Source organism: Hyalella azteca, unplaced genomic scaffold (genome assembly GCF_000764305.2).
Source record: "Hyalella azteca isolate HAZT.00-mixed unplaced genomic scaffold, Hazt_2.0.2 contig13277, whole genome shotgun sequence".
In the NCBI taxonomy this organism is placed as follows: domain Eukaryota; kingdom Metazoa; phylum Arthropoda; class Malacostraca; order Amphipoda; family Hyalellidae; genus Hyalella; species Hyalella azteca.
Genome location: NW_025943205.1, coordinates 109753 through 132878, shown reverse-complemented (window position 1 = coordinate 132878; position 23126 = coordinate 109753). Strand labels below are relative to the sequence as shown.

Sequence of the window (23126 nt, the reverse complement as noted above, 5' to 3'; positions counted from 1 at the left end):
TTTTGAAAGAACGCAATTTTCCCTCAGCTACCAATACTACAGCCCGGCTTCAATAGCTGGTCAATAAAACCTCGTCAGTCGCGGTCACTCATGAGATGAATATCAATAGAGCTGCTCAGTCCTGACTGCTTATAAATATAGCCTTTTACTTTTGGTCGAGATCACAGTTACAAAAACGTGTATTATTTGCCATAATTGTTTTCTTCTCTGGCATTACTTGAAAATTGCTTTCGATTTTATTTTCTCCTCTAAAAAATTTACTCGAGTCACCGATTTATTTGAAGACATTATCCTTATTTTGTGCTTGTAAACTATTTATTATCATGAATGATTATCAATATACGTCAGGCCTATTCAAATACGTGCATGAGACTAACATTGACCTTTGTTTTTTCAAGTAATTTATCTAAATTTTCTCAGTGCTACAAAAAATTTTGACAGTCGAGTAGAAATGCAGTTCTTAGCATTGAATGCTTCTTGAACAAGAACAAGGAAATGAAGTTTTTTTCATACTTAATACTATTCCACTCACGTTGATTTTTAATAGAACTTTAATGTTTGTAATCAAGGTTGAATTTTAGTGATTAAATTTTTATCTATTAATATATATTTGTTAGTTAATCATGAAGTAGAATTGTAACAGGTGATGCTTCTTGCTCATAAATACCCTGACATATGTGGAGTTTATAAGCTTTAATACACGCTCCTGCATAATAAAATATATTATCCTCTCACCTTTAGTGATTCTGTGGCCACCGAATTTACCCCCAAGATTTCCATGTGGATCGTTTACATGCCAGCGTCATCGCAGGTGTGAACTCCCAGCCTCGCCTACGCAGACCCTGAATTATTCATCAGCGTTGAGGTCACCAATCAGAACGCCGACTATTTTTGCACAGTAGAAACCTGAGCCTTGAAATCAACTGGTTTTACTGACGTTCAACTGAAGCAGGTATGCAAGAGTTCATGTCCAATACACTGCGCAATTTAAAAGTTCATGTCCAATACACTGCCCAATTCAAAAGTTCTTATACAATACACTGCCCGGTACAAAACTTCCTGCCCAACACACTGCCCATTCAAAAATTCCTTTCCAATACAATTGCTCAATACAAAGGTTTATGACCAATTCACTGACCGATATGAAAGGTCAAACCTAAAACATTGACGCAAAGGTTCATGCTTAATTCACAGCCCAATGCAAAAATTCATGTCTAATTATAAGGTCCCCGATACAAAGAAGACGTAACTGTCATGCAAGCGCGAAAAATTGACGAAGGAGATAATCTCGGCAATTTGAATGCTCCTCAAGATTTATTCGAGGGTCAGCGAAAGGAAGATTTCAGCGTGGTGCAGTCGTAACGAATTCAGACGTCAATGCACAAGCTTGTCTGTAATTGAGAATGCTTCTAATTAAAAAGAGCCCGTGCCAATATATATGCAATGCACTTCAAAACACCTTGCAAAATTTTCAATATAGATAATTACATGGAGCATACTTTCCTTTGTGATAATGAGACCTAAAATAACACTAGCAAGCGTAACTGAGATTTGTTTGAACTTAGATTTGTTTGGATATAGAATTGATTCACTCCAGTATTCGGAACACCGGAATTATAGTTTACGGTTAGCTATAAGTATAAGATTGTCTCACAGTTTGCTGAGTAAGAATTAAATTTGCGATAGATCAAGATAGCTTTACATTTTTAATAAACTAAATACAAGGCTTTATCTATTCATGGAAGAAATTGGCTTTTACTAATTCGATTTTCTTTCATGAAGTGCATGTTTACAATTTTTAGTTTGCTTCGATATTTTTTGTTTGCCTTTAATTTCGTTTCTGGCAGGTTTAAAACCGTCTGTTTTGTGTTCTAAAATGGCGTTAGGTCAAAGCCATCATATGTTACTCCGCGTTTTTCATGCGAATACTTAACTCCAGAAGGTCATGACTAAATCCTGGTAAGATAATTATAGGTCAAGAGCAGCCCGAAAAACTCCATATTAAATTAACAAATTTCTCTCAGACGAAGGTCACACTTCCAGGTATAAATAGGAGGTCTAGTATTTCATGTCTACCAATTCTGCCATCGCCCCAAAGTGGAGAAGTGAACTCGTCTGCGAAACATTCTAAGACCCCAAACACCAACATGCAGTTCAAAATTGTGAGTAATAAGTCTGCCTATTCTGGAAGATTATATGGAATATTATATATATTATATATATTATATATATTAGTATAGCAGGAGTCGTTCAAGTCACGATAGTAAGAAACAAGCAATGCTGTCAAGCACAAACAAATTTCTTGCCAAAGATGATCATGCCAAAACGAATCGAGTTTTATCAGATTGTTTCTATTTAATATTATTACGACTGTGGTTATTATACTTTCGTGTTGCTTACTTGCTCAGCATGAGGGACTCGATCATTCATTGCACATTAAAGTAAATTATCAAGCCAGAAATGCAAAGTTTTACCAGAAAAATTTCTGCAAGCCTAAACTTTTTAATATTGGAGGAAATAGAAGCAAAGAAGTATTGGAGGCTAGGTGAATCGTTCAGCGCTATAAAATTATTCGAATCTCCAGGAGAATTTAAACGATATTTCATGACTGATTACAATACTCTATTTCTGCGCAGCACGAATTATCTATGGATCAGTTTGGTAGTATTTTTCCATGACAATCATCTTTGTTTTTACTTCAGTTATCTCTGCTGGTGCTGCTATTGTGCGCCTTGTCTGCAGTCGCTAAGCCCAAACCCATCATCATCATCTCGGTTGGGACAACAACAACAGTTGCTACACCGACAAGGTAAAAAACTGCTCCATCTACCATCATTCTTGCCAATGAAGTAAATATTTTTAAAAGCAGATTTAAAATAGGAATGAGTCACGAAAAGATTTTTTATTGTAATATGATTCGCGAAACGTTTTATTAGGACTGGCATACCAAGATAATCGTACTCCTTTATTAGATATTCACCCTAATTTGCAATAAAAAACCATCTGTGGCGTGAATCGCTTTTTAAATTCTACTTGTAAGAGATGGAATAGTAAACTGCAAGCAATAATATTTCATTTTTTTTAATTTATGTCTAATACGTATTATTTTTTTCCAACAGTTTCCCTTCAAAGGGCATCAGCATTGGATTCGGCAAAAAATGAGCGGAGTTCAGCAACAATCTTATTTTTTACTCTTCACTCAATCGCTACGCTACTAGTTGAATTGTGCTCCGTTTTTATTATAATATTTCTGTTGTTTTCTACCCAATGTTTCCACATTTATAAAAACCCATGAAAAACACTTCCTTTTTTTGCTACCTCGTGATCACATTCTCATATATCAAACCTGATTTCATGATAGGAAGTTATAAATAGCTGCTAATTAATATGTGTCANACCTGTCTCTTATACACATCTAGATGTGTATAAGAGACAGGGTCAGAACAGTGTGTAATCCATGCTCAGGTTAGCAATTTATAATTCGTTGATTAAGGTATCTCCTACTTTCTACAGCGAAATGAAAATTTTTATACTTAATTTTTTTCAAGCAAAAGTGAATAAAAGGATTTGATTTTGAGGTAAAAAAGTTCTTTTATAATAGTTCAACAATAATTTGTATTTTTTTCATACAATATATTATAGCAATAGCAGCATATAGGTAACTATATACATTTTATCATACCAGTTATTTCCGGGGCATTGAGCTCTGACTTCTAATCTTGACACTGCTTTTTAGTGCATTTCCTCATTTATGGAAAAAAAGGCGCAATTGTGCTCGTCATGTCCGTCCGTCTGTCCGACCGTGACCACGTTTTCATCGACGAGAAAATGCGCTCTCTGTCACTCACTGCAGTGAGTACTGAGTTATATATACATATATATATTTTTTTGTTTTGATTAAAAACAAGTTTTTTGGAAGGACTGGTCTGTCGCTCGATCTTACGAGAAACTGAAATTTTCTACTATTATCTCCCAACTCTTCTCATAGCGGTATCAGAGATATGTATAAAAAGGGGTCCGAGAACTTTCAGTTGGAAAGAATCACAGATACACTGTCTCAATGTTCCTTTCCAACCAATACTAATAGTGGGGATGAACACATGAAAAAGGCTGAATTTATTCCATTAAGAAATGCCCAGAAATGTATATCGATATTTTAATAACTTTTTGTGTTTGGTTTGTGCGATTTTACGTATTCATGCAGCCTTGCAACGCAAAAACATGAAATATTTGAGCACGCAAGGCATAAAATAACTTAAACGAAAGGATCGGACCAAAAAAAATTTGATTTCCAAATTGGTAGTTCTAAATGTAATTAAAAAAGTGTAAAATAGTTTACTAGTATTTTGAAACGAGAGTCAAATGGGAGTTCTTTGTTTTGTACCGTGTAGAATGTGGGCTTGTTAAGGTTTTCTTTTAATTAAATAAAATATATCAGCTTTATTATTCTTGTCCATATTATCAACGAGTTTAGGAACAACAGGAATGACGGGATGCCCAATAACGGAGCTTTGAAATTGCTGATATTATTGAGCCTGTCAGCTCAACCTGCTGAATGAAACATTTCGAAATATTTTCAAGGAATGAAATAGAATTGAAACTCATTCTATTCTTGGGTTCAAAGTTATTGTTGGTGCATGTTGCTGAACATTTTTTTACATGTAAGTATCACTTCGAGGATTCTTATAATGATTCATTTAAACGTGTGTGTTGCTACTAAAACATATAGTAGTGAAACTGACATTATTTTTTAGGACTTGATGTTAATTTGTTAATTGCTATGACTTCCTTAGTATTAAATAGCAAAGGGTTTTATTATATAATAAGTTTGACGACGTCTGAATAAATATTCAGTCGGACATCTTACGCGTGCAACAGACGCCTTCGAGGGGGCCACAGTTGTCGTTAGCGGTGGCGGGGGCGGCAGTGCCCCCCGAGAACATGCATGTGGCGAGGTTGACGCAGGAACCTGTGGGGTGAATGTCATCCCTGTTGCTGCACAGCGCGTCGTACGTGCTCGACATCGCTTGAATCTCAGCCTCGCTGCCTGTCATCAGAAATTCAGGAGTAAAAATTCATTGCTATAATGAAACTTATTCTATAAATGAATTGATAAACTAGAATGAAAATTCGACCGGCTGCCACAGTCGCCAGGAAACTGTAAGTAAATATGCATGTATCGCTATATTGATATATATTCTATAAATGAATTGTTAAACTTTAATAAAAATTCGACCGCCTGTCACAGTCACCGGGAAATTAGGAGTAAATATGTAAAATATGTAGCCTGATTTCGTATTAAAAATTAGTAGATTTGCTGTTAGGAAAGGTCGTAGTCTGTCTCTTATACACATCTAGATGTGTATAAGAGACAGCTATAGTGCTTCGAAATTGCTCCGAAATNGAAGAAAGATAGAAATGACTGAGCCAAACAGGAGCAGAAACAATGCAAATAAAAGAGAAATAGAAGTGTTTTTAGCATGATAGAAAAACGCAGTCGCCAAAATTCCCAGCGGGATAGAGTACAAATGGAAAACATTAGTTGTAGTTAGAAAGACTTAGACTGCGTGAATTTACGAAAACAATGTTCTCATGTAGCTTACGGAAATTTTTAAGTACATTTTTATGGAAAAAGCATTTGCTTCTGGAAATGACCGGAACGCAATTAAATTTTCAATTCTGTGTCATGTTTTTAAAGTAGCTGCTTCCTGAAAAATTCATAATTTCAAAATTTTCTATTAATTTTTTTTTTCTGGGGTTATAATATAATATAATGGATGTTCTATCGAATCCTTTAAAGTCAAAAAAGTAATGCCATTGTTAGTCGTCATAAGTCATTATTACAGACTGACATATTCTCGAGTTCCGGATCCACGTACAATTCTTGAGGACGTTATTTCGTACACTTGCGAAATTATTCCTTAAATTACTTGAATTAAAAAGTCGCCAAAATTCGTCTCATATTTTTTGGCGTTTGGCATTTAATTATTACGATTTCTTTTGGTGACTAATACAAACAGCAATGCAATGAATCTAAGTTCAAATTTTCATCAATAGTATCGAATATGATTCGTGAAGCATCTCTCATTCGCACACGTAAATTCACATGAATTTCAAATTAGAATTAGATTTGCGATTCCAACTAACTTATGCCCGATAAGTAAGACTTTCATTATTTAGCCTATAACAAAAATCTGATTACAACTTTTTGATTATTAGATTGGTATGAATTTACTCGTAAAAAAGTTACTTGTGTAAACATATTAAAGTAAAACATTGTGCCACGTAATGATAATTGATAAAAAAATATATTATCAGATCTGATAAAAAAATATATTATAGCGGATCTGATAAAAAAATATATTATCAGATCTGATAAAAAAATATATTATCGAATCTGATAAAACAAAAATATTATCGGATCTGATAAAACAAATATATTATCGCATCTGTTAAAACAAATAAATTATCATGTATCTGATAAAACATATATATTTTTGCATCTCATAAAACAAATATATTATCATGTATCTGATAAAATAAATCTATTATCGCGTATCTTACCTCTGAAGAGGTTCCTGATGGGGTTGATGAAGTTCATCTGAGCGACGGACTGCAGGGATGTCGAGGACGGCAGCCAATTCGACAGCGGCGACTGAGACGTCATGATCATGAAGAACATGATTGTGTTATAGATCATGATCATGAAGAACATGATTGTGTTTGACAACATGATTACGAAAACGATTGAGAATCACGAACCTTTTGACACCGACGCAATTATCGCCATCGTTTATAGACGGTAATGAAGCTTATAAAAGATCACCCAAATGCCCACCTTTTGACACCCAACGCAGTTATCGCCAGTGTTTAAAAACATTTATACAGTAATGAAGCTTATAAAAGATCACCCAAATGCCCACCTTTTGACGCCGACGCAGTTGTTATCGTTACCGGACGCTATGCCGATGAGGCGAGGAGGCTTCTCTTCATCTTCGAAATTAATCACGACGGGGCCTCCTTGGTCTCCCTGAAACATCAACAGTTTTTATTATCTTCATAGGAAAATTACCAATTAGTATAATTTAAATCAGACTTAACATTCGTCGCTATTTCCAGGTCTGTTGACGTTTGAGACAATTTTTCATGTATACACACACATACGGGAAATAAGTTATTAATGTAATGAAATGCCGATCCGATGTAAAGAGAATCCTGGGACAAACATTGTTCTAAATTTCTGGAATTATTCCTAATACATTTTCATGTGCCTTATGGGCCTCTATGTATATCATTAAACATTGCCTGGAATGAGCAAGAAATCTGAAAGATGGTTATTAACACGATCGGAAATGCCATGACTTCTGTCTTTTTATTTGTTCATTGGAAAAAGAAATTCTGGGTTTAGGAATAACAAATGAAGCCTAAACACACCTCGCAGAGCTGGATGCCTTTAGGGGTGAGGATGCAGAGCATCTCAGGCAGGATGAACTTGTCGTGGTAGAGCTTGCGCTTCATGGGGGAGTCGTCGTAAATTTCATTACAAGCTTCTTGGTGCAGGTACTGAAAACAGATGAATATGTCGTCGAAACTAACACTGTAGGCTATTATTACAGTTAAAAGTGTTATTTTGGTACTGAATAATAGAAGTATTTGATGTGCTTAACTTAATGATACTCCTCGAGTAGGAAATCATTTTTTAACCTTCATGAGACTAGCTTATTTTTGCTCGAACTTTGCTCCAGGAATAAGTTTTCACCTTAAAAAATTTAGTTCCGTAAAATTTAGGCAAACATTTATAGCACTCCGACTACAATTTGGACATGTTTTACGGCAGAGGCAGGTAAAATTACGGGATCACGATGATATAATGCTAAATATAATGCACCTATATAATGCTCTGAAATTTACCAGAATGATCGTATGTCTATCGCTCCATGAATGTCATGGTGAGCAATGTCTTACATGAATCAGTAGTTTATTAATAATGAGGTTTGAGTTTACTTTCACTTATGTTCGTCCGTGTTATATAAGTACTTTTGACATCACACAACACTCCCGCACCCTTCCATTGATGTAGGTGAGGTGACGTTCGTACGCAGCGAAGTTGAGCAGCGGTGTAGGCCGAACTCCGTGCCCCAGCATCGTGATGTCCTCCCCGACAAGTTCCGCTACAAGCAAGAATGTCGCTAATGAATCTTCAAGTTCTAAATTTATTTTATACCTTAAAGTTTCAGCAATGAAAGAGCACCGATTTGTAAGTTTCATGATCATAACATTTGTAAAACAATTGGAAACAACAGCTTATTTCCCACAGTAAACAATCAACAATGGTCAGACTTCGGTCTCGGCGTGAGGGAAAATTTCTGGGGGTAGACTAAATCCGATAAATTTCCTGCTAAGGAAATGAATTTAATGTAACAAGAATGTAGCTAAGAGGGAGGATGTTCCCCATGTAGATCTTCTTGATATGTGAATCTAAATGTTTGCGATGCGACTATACATATATGTTCTCGAGCACAATTCTCGATAGTATACGTCACTGATCCATAACTAACATAAAATAGTAAGCAAGAGAAGCTTGCTCCAGTGGCGGGCAGGACTGCCTGCCACCAATATAGTCGTGGAAGACCCTACAGAAGGTCTCAGTCCAGACCTTCTCGTAATACATAAAAAAATATAACTTAGCACTCACTGCAGTGAGTGTCGGAGAGCGCATTTTCTCGTCGACGAAAAAGTGGTCACGGACGGATAGACGATCAGACGGACGGACAAGATGAGCACAATAGCGTCTTTTTAGCTCATTTTCTCATTTATGGAAAAAATGCACTATTGTGCTCGCCATGTCCGTCTGTCTGTCCGTCCGTCCGTGACCTCCAGTTTTCTTCGACGAGAAAATGCGCTCTCTGTCACTCACTTGAGTACTGAGTTATAATTTTTCATAAATGTGAAAATGCGCTAAAAATGTCATTAAACACTCACTGTCAGGTCGAGCAATGCTGACAGGCGTGCACTTGATCATGTCCCGCTCTAGCTTGAGCACCGCCAAGTCGAAGGCGAGTTCGCCGTGCTTGTACATGGGATGGAACACCGTCTTGGAAACTCTGCCAGTTAAAAGACAATTTTATTCTAATATGTGCAGTTTAGCGTGTTTCAAAGCTTAGCTTATATCCGCTCTTGTTATAACAGAGACCTTCTTTATTAAACTTTCCTGGAGTTTGTTTTGAACTTACAGGGTTCATTGATATAATAGATACAACTCGATTTCGGAAGGTTTCTAATATGATAGTCTTCAAATTTTTCTTGATCGGTTTGCCACATTTCGTTAAAGATTTTTCTGTAAATGCTATATTTATTTCTCAATCTCTTGACACATATTATTTATCAGTTCGATATTATACATTTCTTCAATTATTTAAATCAATCTCAGATATTTCTCGACTTTCTTGCCGCATTCGGAAATGAACGCTGCTCTTCATCAGATTATTGCGAGGAAATGAGCTTCATTCAACATGAGTTGTGTCACCAGTTCCTAATATTGTACGAAATGTCTTAGCTTCAAAGTGATTTTTTTTGTAGATGTTATATGTAAATGACTAGATATTCTAGTCTAATCTTCTCGTCAGTAAATAATTTTTGATCTTCAGAGAGCATTTCATTCACGATAAAGTATTGCCATTAATAACAGTCGTTTAGATTTGTAGTCTTAGAAATAAATGTTTCACCTGTTTGAATATGCATCATGAATGCGAATGACATCAGAACAATGTTTTTTCACGCACCTGACGTGGTGGGTTTTGTTGAACAGCGTCTCGCCAGAGCGGAATCGTGGGTCTCCTAAGTCATCTTGGTTGAACACAGCGTGAATTCTGTAGTTCTTAGTTTCGAATCTGTAGAAGTTAAATAAGAATTTCTATAAAATCTCAAGCCACAAAAGCTGCCCGGGACTACTAATTATAAATGAAAGAAACACGGCTTGTTTTATTATAGACTTTATTTAAGTCTACCATATTTACATTATAACCACTTGTGATTCTCTTCACTTGCTGAGGATATACTGATTTTTAGTGTGACAAAATGCGCGATATGATGCCGTAATTCAATTTTAATAATCAGAAGTTGGAACGAAAACCGATTGCGTTAGATTGAAATAACTTTGATACGTAATTCGAAATTGTATTTCTTGTTTGATTCTCGTTAGTTGGGCCGGCATGGTTTTAGAATGCTGTCGTTCTTTCATGATTCTATTATAAGATATTTTTGTGCAATTTATGACTAAATTTTCCTTGATGGTTTATCAACGTATTCCACAAATAATGAAGGGGCAAGTTCATATATAATAGTGAAAGTTTTTTATTGAACTAGACACCTGGACCAGGTTTGTTACGGACCAGGTTTGTCTGTAACATCTCTGAAGCCACTCACCCTTTCCTCATGACGCAAGAGGCTGCCGTAAGAGCGAATCGAGGGGAAATGAGAGTCGCGGAGCAGAAGAAATGTTCACCAACCTCGTTTCGTACGATCAAGTACCCCTGAAACACAAGAAATTCAATAGTTTATCACTATCAAGTAGCTCTGAAACTCGTAAAATTCATTAGTTTCTCACGACCAAGAAGCCTTGAAACACGTCAAATGAAATCGGATATCGCGATCAAATAGTCCTTTAGGCGTATCATAGTAAAATGTAAGACGGAGGTCTGAACTGGAAAAGATCCTCCGAAAAAAAATAAATCCGAATATATTGATCAGGAACTATTACATTTTATGCTTTTAACTTAAAATTTTTCACAGAAGGAGAACTTATTTTTCCTCGCTGTGACATTCCAGAAAAATAAAAATAATGCTCTCAATAAACGAGGTAATTATTAATCTCCCATTACAGATTATCTATTAATAATAATTATAATTACCTGTATTACTATAAGAATGTATTGTTTTATGATTCCACAATAATGTTTAGTCATTTAGAAAAATGTGTCACTGCAGTTTTAGTCACTCTACTCAATTTTAGCCATGGAACAATTTGATTAGATTTGGTCCTTAAAATGAGCTGCACTGAAATTTCTTACGTAAAATGATGTGTCTTTTTCTTTCGGTGAGCTCTGCGTTGTGGAGGGACCTGTAACGAACAAATTAATGAATTCCTGTCCAATTCCGGCATGATTGAACTCAATCAAAATTTAACGTAATCTTTAGAAGATAAAATTCAAGTTCTATAAGTAACGATTGCATCTAGTCACTCTAAAAACACGAAAAAGATACATCTATTGGTGCAAACAATTTACCTTTTTAGACATTTCTGTAAAATTATATCGATTCTATGTCCAATCGACCAGCGCAAATAAAAGAATATTCGAAACCGCATCTAGACATGGAGATATATATTCGTATAAATATTCTATTTTGCAATTCTGATTTAAGTTTAAATATTCATAAATATATTTAGATAAAATTCAAAACAATTATGATTTTTCAAGAAATGAATAATAATAATAATTCTCGATGTAGTGACTTAATCAAGCATATAAATTATTAATAATGCATAATTTCTACTTCGCATCAATTAGATTTCAGTGGAAAACAGAATGTGAAAGAGATTAAAAATTAATAATTTCTTTTCTTATGTATACATACGTGCTTGTGCGGCTCCATTGGCTCTGATCTTTACAATAGACTAGAGGAAACTACATTCTCATTTTCGCTTTATGATGTGTAGATGTGTAAAACTCACCTTCAATTTCTCTATTTATTATTAATGTTAAAGTTGTCATGTGGGCAGTAAGTTTTTGATTAAATGTAGGATAGCTTTATATGAAGGTTAGAGTTAAATAGTTCATTCGTATTCACAATCAAAATTTGTTGAAAGTTAATAGGAAATTTAAATTAATTTAAATTAATTGGAAATTTAAAGAGAATGAGCCTTGAAAGTACCACGTCTATAAGCAATAATACATGAGTCAATAATTTATTGAAAATGGTCAGTAACGTGTACCTTTATATCGCCATGACCTGCCACCCATTTAGCCTCATTTTGAACGATCTTGTAGCACACATGAATAGAAAATACAGATTGTTCCCATCTTCACCTCTAATTATTAACGATGGACCTAGTAACTAACGTATACAAACATTCAGGCACTTCAAAATAAAACACATTATCGAGGCTGGAAATTATGGAAGCTAAGCAGGTTTAAATCAGCACTCTGAACTAGAACATATCAGCTAGTAGCCCCAAAAGCATTCCTTACACAGGTTTATACTTATTCATAATTTTGCTGAAAGCCGATGATTTGTTATTCTGAAAGTTACCGAGAAACAGTCCTAATAAGGAATAGAATTTACAGTTTGTTGTTATAAACTGGCTTAAAATTACCACCCACATTCAAAATAGTAATTCAACCTGATTATTCATGTCAAATTCTGGTCTAAGCAATAACTATGTTGTTGATAATGTCACTCACACTAGGCTGAACTTCTTTGGGAAAATTGTTTGTCCTAACACACAATGTACCAAGTTTCACATGAATAAGTTGGCATATGAGGGTTAATTGATGTGTAGTTGGCTGCTCCGGATGTGCTCATGTACATGCAAATCTGGACGAAGATGCCACGTACTTGGACCCTGAGAAGTGACATGATCAGCAGTATTGTGCACTCCTTGAGATTGCCGAAGATTGTTCAAGAAGTTGGTTGCTGCTAATTTGCCTACGTGTTGCGCCAGGGCATTCAAATCGCTTCCGGAGGCCTGAGGCTCCTTGTTGGCATTGGGAGCGTCAAGCGGGGAAACTAAAACCACGAAACCATCATCAATTAAGCTGCTACTCGTCTGTCCGTAAGATGAACGACGTCGAGGCAAGGAAAGCCCGTCGCCGGAGGCTTTTCTAGCCTCTATTCCTTCTTCGACGACTTCCTTGAGCTCAGCAACACTGATGCTATCTGTGATAAGGGCATTTGAATCAAAATAATCGTTGTGGACACCAGCAGCATATATTTCTTAGTAATATGAAACAAGAAATAATGCCAAAATTTTGAGAGAATCACAGGTTCGAACAGCGGAGGGTAAAGGTTTCTATAGGGAGTGGCTGTTGTAAAATTTCTTTCAGCGAGGAGAAAAAAATTCTTGCCAATGTATTTATGAATTACATTGGGGCTTTCAAGTATCTTGTGACGGTCCAATATGAGAGGTCGTCAGATTAGGGTCAGAGACTGAGGGATACCCGCAGAACAACGCTCTTGGATTAGTTATTGAAGACATGAGCTATTGTGCAGTAAAATCGTCCATGTCTCATATCGCCGAACTACTAATTTCTCTCAAACATAAGGGCTCTACTTGCTGTATGTAGCTACGGTTAAATAAAAACTCTGCAAATGAAAGTAATAATTTTTTCCACACCAACCAATGCATAATCGTCAATAAATTATTTTGTACACATCCTAAAATTTTAAACAGTTTGGTAACCATGTTCATTTCATTCATATAAACATTAATTAAATCACCAAAGGAGTCACCATAGTTCAGTACTCTGTCTCCAATATGGAATTGTTTATTTACAAAAAAGGCCAAACCTGCAGTTGAAGTCGATTCGCCAGAGAGTGTTTGCAAGTCAGATTTGTTAGTAGGTGTTGGGCCTGTAATGTTCCCAAGAGTAGGAGAGTAACTTGGTTCAGTAGTTATTGTTACAGTGTCATTTTTAAAATGCGATGACGATCCGTTCATGTCCGTTGGTGACTGACCAAGGAAGGCTAGTATGGATTGATTCTTATCAAAAATTTCAACCATTTTATTAATTTTGTTCTCACTGTTAGCTTGGTTTTTTATCGAGCGATCAGGTAGCCCGGCTGGTAGTCGAGTAGCTAGTGCTTCGAACTGACGATTATCTTGGGGCCGAACATGAGGGTTAGTTTGATGCTCGAGTTTTGGAGCCGGCAGGGAATTCGAGTTCCTCCGGAGTTTAGGATTGGTGGGTCGGAGTTCAGAATCTGCATCGGGATTAAATTTGTCACCGAACAACTGTCTTATGATTTCTTGATCGTTTAATAATTGCGAATTTGTGTTCTGAGGTGACTTCATTGATAAACTTGAGCTTGACGGTCTTGTTAACAATGCTCCTAAGGAGTCTGAGGAAGCCGTACTACTCCGTGTTTCGCAACGAGAGACTCTTGGGTCACAGGCAGATTTCTGAACATCGGACTTCAAAGGTTGCACCACAGCTGCAGGCTCCGAAGAATCCAATATATTCCCAAAAGAGGGTAGTGACGACACCATGTTCCTTAACCAAGTCCATTGACCCAAAGTCTGTGTATTTTGTAGCTGAAGAGTGTCTTGAGGATTCGGGACTTGGTCAGGGAAAAAATCATTTCTTGACTGTGAATCAGAGGAGGTTATCTTTGCTTCCTTTTCTCGACGATAAGTTTGACGTCGCACTCGAATAGGAATCTTTTCTTCTGGGTTTTTTCTTTCATCTTCTACTGGGTTTGACTGAGGTTCTTCGGTTGTTGATGGTTCATCCTTGCTGGGCGGTAATTCCGTCTTAACATCTTCTTCTTTTACGCTTTCAGATGTTTCATTCGTAGATGTGAAAAGACGTCCACGGGGAGAAGTCCTGCTGTGCCTTCGGCTGATCTTAACTGTGAAAAAATATCGAATAGAGAGCAGATAAATAATTCGATAGATATCTTTAACACGAAATATTAAATTCAATGAAGTTAGTAATGAAGGCTCACATCTTTACTGATATTCGCTGATTAACACGGGGAAAGTAGCTTATTGATTTTGTAATTCGGTAGAAGAGTTGTCTGAAATTTAAATTGACTAATACAGAACTGCAAGTGCGTGTTGATAGTTTGACTGTGATTTTCATGCACAAACGTTGGAATAAGACACCAGTAATAAGTATGCACCTATATTAACCATTTCTATTAATTAATAAATAGTAGAACGATTTGCATGTGCTTAAACTTTGAAGAGAATTTCTTATATATATATCTTCAATTTCCTTTATCTCTCAGTATAACATAAATTTTTCCTAACAAATGCATGGTTAATTTGCCCGTAAAATTAATGAACTTGTTTTCATTTGCGCGCGTTCAAGAACGCGATACGTACTTGGTGAGATCATCGATTGGTCGCACTTAATTTGTGTAAGCTTTATCAAATACTTGTGCAGTTTGTCTTGCACGTCCATGTGCATGACCACGTCCTGGTAAACTCTGAAGACCCCAGTCATGCCTTCACGAACTTTGATCAACGCTGAAAAAAAACGCACAAGCGAATATACATTTAATTGAAAATTTTGGCAATTTGTTGTTGAACTTTGATGTACGCTGCAAGCAAAACACACACACAAGCGAATAAACTCTAAAAAGAAAATTTTGGTAATTTATTGTTGCGGTTGATAATTTTACTTACCTTAGGGGAAGACTTAATTTATATATCATCAAGAATTTCGTAGCATCTTAATGTAGAATTCTTCATTATACTAGTTAAGCCTTCTACAATCAAGGCTGAATATTTTAAAATTCATGATGATTCACATAGTCTTTATTTTTCATAGTGGGTAAAATATTCACTCATAAATAACAAAACATTGTTTGAATTTCAATTGATATACTGTAGTTACATGCGTTTTCAATCCTAATCCACATTTTTAGGAGCTCATTCCATTTTATTAATAATTATTAACAGATCACGATTATTTATCATATTATATAATGTAAAATATAAATTATATATTTTCTTAAACCGTCACTCACTCTCGTGCTGATTGAGGTTGCCACAGAGCACGCCGCTGTTGCCCTCTGCCTGGCCTGAGATAGTGAGGGTGTTACCCTCACATATGTCGACACGAGGAGCCGTCAACACCAGGTCAATAAACTCGGCTCTGCACAGGAATTATTTAAACTATTATTTGTTTTATTAAGCAAAAAATTAATATTTATATTATTAGAATTAGAAATTATTATTTTTTTACGTAGAGAAGTGAATCAAGGAATATAATTCTTGTTGAAGTCCAATGTAAAACATTAAATGATTTAACTGTAGCTTCCTCCGTGCGACTGTAACAAGAGGTGACAAGATCATTAGAGCTCGGGTGCCATACATTCTAATGGGTTTACTAGGACAAAATGACCAGGAGATCAAGCAGTGGGCAATATTGACTCAATGAGTTGCTGGTTCTAGACCCATCTAGCAGTAAAAATTCCGAGACATCTCGAATCGGAGACAAAATGGCCTAATATTCAAGGCTGAAACCACTTTATTTTTAAGTCATCAAATTATAATGTGTAGGCTTAACTACGGGTTTCAGAGACCCTTCATGGAAATGCAATGGTGAAGAATGGTGTACCTGATGTAGCAGACGTTGCGGTTGGGAGTGATGTTTATAGTGCAGCCGTCGGCTCTAGGGGACAGTGCAGGATATTTCTCACTCTCCCAGAACGCCACACGACTCACCATCGTGTCACCACACGACAAGTGATCTGTCCACACAATTATTGTATGTTACATAGCAGTTCGTGATGTAATAAAATGTTTTGAATATTTTCCGGATGTTTATTTCCGGATGTTTATTTTTATTTGGGTTTTGAAGTAAGTCTGCAATCAGAATTCTAATGCGAAATAATCTTCACATCATCAGAAAATAACGGCGAAATGTGTACTGATAATCGACAAGAAGTAAGATAATTATTGTAACTGTCCAAAAGAGCAAATGTATTAAATTTTTCGATGTGAAAAACTCGTTAATAACAAGAGAACAGATCTATTCAGGAACCGCCGTCAGTTATCTGTCTACTATGGCAGGACTATGTATTTACAAAGGCATCAAAGGTGTAATGACATGACCAAATACTTTTAGTAATTTGAAGGATAATATATGGAGAATTACCATATAATAAAAGGTTATGTTACCATAATATGGGACAGAAATACCATATAATAATATGGTATTTCTACTTTATTAGGTACAGGCTGCCTTCAGTACAAAAAGTAAAGGCTATGGCCGCAACACGACTTTATGTATTTCAGCGTCACAAAAACTTAAACAGAGACCAATGTCGTTTAATGATTAAAAACAAGTTTTTTGGAAGGACTGGTCTGACGCTCGATCTTACGAGAAACTGAACTTTTCTACTACTATCTTCCAACTTGTTTATACTCATAGCGGTATCAGATATATAAAACGTGGTCCGAGAACTTCTAGTTAAAATGAAACTCAGATACACTGTATCAATGTTCCATGTCAACCATTGCTAATCGTGATATGAACATATTTCGTGAACATATCGTGATGAACGTAGATGAATTTAATCTATTAAGAAATTCCCAGAAATTCTTATAAATATTAAAAAAAGCACCGCAAAACTATAATGACTGTTTGGGCATGCAAGGCCTTGCAAAACTTGAAGGAGAGGATCGGACCAAAAATAAAAATTTTATATTCAAATTGGTAGTCATAAATGGAATTAAAAATGAGTAAAATAGTTTCTTTCGTATTTTGCAACGAGAATCAAATGAAATTTTTTGTTATTGTTGTTATTATTATTGTTGGTGCATTTTACTGAATATGTTTCTACATGTTATTATCGCTTCAAGGGTTCTTATGGTGATTCATGTAAACGTGTGTGCTACTATTGAAACATATAGTAGTGCAACTGACTCCTTCTTTTAAGAACTTGATGTTAATTGCTATAACTTCCTTGATGTTAAATAGCAAAGAATTTTATTTTGTAATAGGTGTGAAGTCGCATGAGTCAATATTCCCTTGGACATCTTACGAGTGCAACAGACGCCCTCGAGTGGGCCACAGTTGTCGTTAGCGGTGGCGGGGGCGGCAGTGCCCCCCGAGAACATGCATGTGGCGAGGTTGACGCAGGAACCTGTGGGGTGAATGTCATCCCTGTTGCTGCACAGCGCGTCGTACGTGCTCGACATCGCTTGAATCTCAGCCTCGCTGCCTGTCATCAGAAATTCACGAGTAAATATCTATTGCTATAATTATACTTATTCTATAAATGAATTGATAAACTAGAATGAAAATTCGACCGGCTGCCACAGTCGCCAGGAAACTGTAAGCAAATATGCATGTATCGCTATATTGATATTTATTCTAGAAATGAATTGATAAACTTTAATGAAAATTCGACCACCTGCCACAGTCACCGGGAAATTAGGAGTAAATATGTAAAATATGTAGCCTGATTTCGTATTAAAAATGAGTAGATTTGCTGTTAGGAAAGGTCGTAGTTTCAAGCCGATAGATTGAACTTGACCGAATCATCCGCGATAGTTTTGAATAGGAAATATAAATTACAATGTTTGATTAACATTTTGAGATTAACAGCGACAGTCCTGAAATATATAGAATACCATCTCGTGCAGCTATTTTAAGGCTTAAATATACACGCCTCTTTGCCTTTTGATAGTTAATGATAGGAGGATTGAAATAAATTTAGCTAAATAATAATAATAAATAATAAATAATAATAATAATTTAGCTAAATAAATATTATATTGATGAAACTACATATAAACAGTCGAGTCTTGCGCCTCGATTCCACTTGCAGGGACTTAGCCTCATGCTTGGTAAAAAAAGTTCTACGAGAGAAAGCGGTCCTCCTGAAAAAGATCAGAAGTCAGGGCATTTATTTGCGAGCGCACTTTCGCTTTCATCAAACTGTATGCTGCAATACCAATGAAAGGGGGCATTTGCTTCAATAAAATCTAGAATACTCAATTTTTTGAGCACAAAGAAAGCAGGCATTACTGAATTAGCCGTGCATAGGATCTTTTATTGCTGCATGTACATGAAATCTGACAGAAGATTGCTTGCCAGGCGATATTTAGTCGAGACCAAGAGTTTAAATGATTCATGATCCAGAGTTTGTATATTTATTTTGTGTGTGTTTGAAGGCAAATTGGAACTAAAATGCGTATATTTTATATATTATATTATATAAATAATAATATATATTATTATATTATGTATATTATATTATAACTCTATTTTGAGCTCTATTTTCCCACAATTATGACAACATTGAGCATGGGAAGAAAATATATTTTTTAAATAATGGATTCACCATACGCTGTTTTCATTTAATTTTTTCTGCAAGTATGACCACATCGATGGCTGAAAGTGAATGGCGAGCATAGGAAAAAACAAGGGTTTCTCCTTGCGAACCGTCGGCATGGCGTGGCCAAGACGACACTGTCGAATATTTAGAAAATCCGGTTTGTGGTCGCATTCGCAACCGGTTGCCGCACTCAGGTCTTGCGGGAAAAGTTTCCAATCTTTCGGAACTAAATTGACATTGATAGGTTGGTTCGCTTTTTGTGATGAATTCACTTTTCTTTGTTTGGCATTGCTACTTTTTTTTACCGACGCTATAGAAACGTGTCCACGGGCAGGCATGAAGCTTTGAATTCCGAGAAGAAAGATAGAAATGACTGAGCCAAACAGGAGCAGAAACAATGCAAATAAAAGAGAAATAGAAGTGTTTTTAGCATGATAGAAAAACGCAGTCGCCAAAATTCCCAGCGGGATAGAGTACAAATGGAAAACATTAGTTGTAGTTAGAAAGACTTAGACTGCGTGAATTTACGAAAACAATGTTCTCATGTAGCTTACGGAAATTTTTAAGTACATTTTTATGGAAAAAGCATTTGCTTCTGGAAATGACCGGAACGCAATTAAATTTTCAATTCTGTGTCATGTTTTTAAAGTAGCTGCTTCCTGAAAAATTCATAATTTCAAAATTTTCTATTAATTTTTTTTTTCTGGGGTTATAATATAATATAATGGATGTTCTATCGAATCCTTTAAAGTCAAAAAAGTAATCCCATTGTTAGTCGTTATTAGTCCTTTTCGCAGACTAACATATACGAAAGTTCCGGATCCACGTACAATTCTTGAAGAGGTTATTTCTTAGACATGCGAAATCCTTCCATAAATTACTTGAACTAAAAAAAAGTCGCAAAAATTCTTCTCATTTTTTAATTTAATTATTTCGATTTCTTTTGGTGTCTAACACAAACAGTAAGGAATCTAAGTTTCATCAATAGTATTCATCAATGGTATCAAACAGTTTCATCAATAGGATCAAAATTTCATCAATAGTATTGAATATCATTTGTGAAGCATCTCGCATTCGCAAACGTAAATTCACATGAATTTCATATAAGAATTAGATTTGCGATTCCAGTTAATTTATGCTCGATAAGTAAGACTTTCGTTATTTAGCCTAAACAAAAATCTGACTACAACTTTTTTGTTATTAGATTGGAATGAATTTACTCGTAAAAAAGTTACTTGTGTAAACTTATTAAAAGCAAAACATTGTGCCCGTAATTATAATAAGCCCACGGGTACAAAATTGTTTTTATTCTACAGGGGTAATATTATTATTATTCTATACACGAATTTTCTTACTATTCTTCAGGATTATGGTTAAAACCAACAATTAACTACAGACGCGATTGGCCTTCGCGCTAGTAAATCACATTATAAAATTGCTAATTTACTATACTCAGTCCGCGTGGAATTTTTCATGCCATTCAACCAGTGGAAAATTCTTCAGTGACAATAAACAGTTCGCAGAGCACTCGACCATCTGGCATCCATGAGCTGAGGCAGCATGACATTACATTGTGGCCTATATTGTCAACTTTGCAGGTTTTTAATCTTACGATAAATTACTAGAAATGACGAAGCAACTTTCTTACGATGAATTACTAGAAATGACGAAGCAACTTCCAGTGTCCTCTTACCGACATACTCTGAGTAGGCATAACTGTTATTCGAGAACATAACTCTATCAGTTGTGCTTCATAATTTAATTCTACTAATGGATTAGAATGAATCATTCGCCGGTATAGGAGAGTAATTGTCGTCTCTAAAATTATGCATCTGCTATACGTTAGTCGAGAAAATGCTTTCATAAGCTTTTAGATATTAATAGCGAAAATTAACTGAAGATCTAGGAATTGGGAGTATGCTTATATTCACTAATTGAGTTTAATTATCAATAGACTTTAATCTACTCAACTTTTATTTTTAATACTTATAATCCATACTACATCGCCGAAATTGTAGCTCATTTGAACGGTACCTCTCCTATTAATTTTTATCATATCATAATGTGTCTAGAAATTGTTATTTAGACGCACTATTGAACACATGTAATCATTTGCCCTATATTGGCAATGAAAATTCAAAAGTGATCAATAATTTCATTAAAGTGACAAAAATTCTGTCTTGGATTCAAACATTTTCTAATAAAACAAATCTATTATCGAGGATCTTACCTCTGAAGAGGTTTCTGATGGGGTTGATGAAGTTCATCTGAGCGACGGACTGCAGGGATGTCGAGGACGGCAGCCAATTCGACAGCGGCGACTGAGACGTACCCATGAAGTTACTTGTCATAAATATGTAGGTGCTTCTATTTAAAACTGTATGAAAATTTTGCTTTGACTGCGGCATACAGTACATCTCCACATTTGATGTTCTTGATGAATAGAGGATACGAGTAACTTCTAACAGTTATATTTTAGGTATTCAACTGAGTTCGATTTTCAACTGAATTATTATTTTAGTTTTTAAAATAACAAGTTGGATGGTCGTGTTGAAGGTGAAATTTTGAATTATGTATTTATTACAAGTTTGAACCCATTATGTTATGGTGGGTCGATCAATAATAAGAAGCTGAATCAAATTCGCTCACTTATTCACATATTTGTGAGGGTTTGGGGAAAATTAATTAGTAATAATACATTATATAATAATGAAGGAATATTAATTATATATTTTCTAATTGATGGGGCATTAAAATTTTATGGAACGATATTTGCCCTTGCTTAATTACATTAGTGAATATTCACTTACTGGTACCTCAATGACTCAATATTTTAGCTAATAAGGCGGAAATGGTCCAATATCTCACACAAAATAAATATCAAGTCATTATAAAACATTCTACATAAACAATAAAATTCGGAAACATGAGAGAAAAATTAGATTTTTTGTCGAAATGTTCTAAAATAAATCGATTGCATTTAATTGCATATTAGTTTCAACTTAAATAAATAAGCGTACGCCATAATCAGTTAATTACTCACCATAGGAGCAGCCAGAGCGGTGATGAGTACATTGTTGTGGGCTCAGACGCCGCTCTAAACAATCACTTCTTGCCAAATATTTATCTTCTTTGATCTCGTTTAGATAATAGAATTACTCAGTTAGTGGTTTCATCACGGTAATGATATAGTAAAGATAATAAGATTACTTAGATAATGATTTCATCCACGTCATGATTTTACCAAGGTACTGATTTACTCGAGGAAGTATTGCTAAATTGTGAACCCCTAAATAGTTAGACCTCAATAAAGCAGTTGATCTTGACCTCCTGTTGCCTAGATACCGACGGCGCTATCAATGGCAAATGGTAAAAACTTTCTTACCACAAAATTAAATACCTAGAAATAAGTTTTCCGTCCAGATAATTGTTTTAATCACACTAAAAACTTTTAAATTTTTTTGTTTGTCGCAAGATATTCTAAGGAGTTTTCGCTTAATTTTTACAATGAAAGTTCCCACGTTAAGTACTTTGTCTGCGAATTTGAAATTTATTCCCTGAACTTAATTCAAAGACGAATTCCATTATTATTCCAATAATATCTATTTTAATCTGGCATCCAAAATTGTAAAGCAAGGGAAACTCTTAGTAAATTCGTCATATCTCAATTCATTAGAGTTCTCTTTACCTTTAAATTCTCAGAATTTTTAAACAAGCTTAAGATACAAATGCTTTTGTATTTTTCACCGAAATTCTCTGAACCGCGTGCGGGAAGAGCGGGTAACCCGACCGGGACGCCACCACAACCCAGACTCCGGGCAGATTTCCGACGGTCCGGCATTTGCAGCAGCCGTCCGGGCATCGTTCCGTGGCACGCAGGCAGCCCGAACAAGAACGTCTTCTTTGCGCATGCCAGTTTTTGCGCACATTTTCACTTGCACTAGCCGGACAGTCGATATTAAAGCCGTCAAGTAACTGGATATTTATACGAATTTTTTGCTCTAGCACGCTTACAAAACTAGTATTGCCGAAAGGCCTCGATTTTACAAACC

At 35.6% G+C, this 23126-nt stretch overlaps 1 protein-coding gene and 1 long non-coding RNA gene across 2 annotated transcripts; one reads left to right on the top strand and one right to left on the bottom strand.

The window, feature by feature from the left end:
* Window positions 1–2080: 2080 nt before the first annotated feature.
* On the top strand, window positions 2081–3301 carry LOC108677527. The gene is made up of 3 exons (XR_001931266.2): window positions 2081–2162; window positions 2703–2809; window positions 3120–3301. It is a non-coding gene; the product is annotated as an uncharacterized LOC108677527 (long non-coding RNA).
* A 3591-nt stretch (window positions 3302–6892) lies between these two features.
* On the bottom strand, window positions 6893–21410 carry LOC108677503. The gene is made up of 14 exons (XM_018165730.2): window positions 21305–21410; window positions 17776–17955; window positions 16347–16479; window positions 15754–15881; window positions 15107–15250; window positions 13567–14628; window positions 12616–12936; window positions 11070–11119; window positions 10426–10532; window positions 9783–9890; window positions 8983–9104; window positions 8065–8171; window positions 7435–7563; window positions 6893–7030 (listed from the first exon to the last, which is right to left on the bottom strand). The coding sequence occupies exons 1-14, from the start codon at window positions 21408–21410 to the stop codon at window positions 6908–6910; spliced, it is 2820 nt and encodes a 939-aa protein (XP_018021219.1). The 3' UTR covers window positions 6893–6907.
* Between the last annotated feature and the right edge of the window lie 1716 nt (window positions 21411–23126).

What these genes read in the sequence shown, in the direction of transcription:
- LOC108677503 (XM_018165730.2), bottom strand. Translation starts at nt 21,410, where the DNA reads ATGGGTACGTCTCAGTCGCCGCTGTCGAATTGGCTGCCGTCCTCGACA. An exon ending in CGCAACGTCTGCTACATCAG is followed by an intron (nt 15,882 to 16,346) that starts GTACACCATTCT and finishes ATTCCTGTGCAG; the next exon opens with AGCCGAGTTTATTGACCTGG. An exon ending in CCAATCGATGATCTCACCAA is followed by an intron (nt 14,629 to 15,106) that starts GTACGTATCGCG and finishes ATTTTTTCACAG; the next exon opens with TTAAGATCAGCCGAAGGCAC.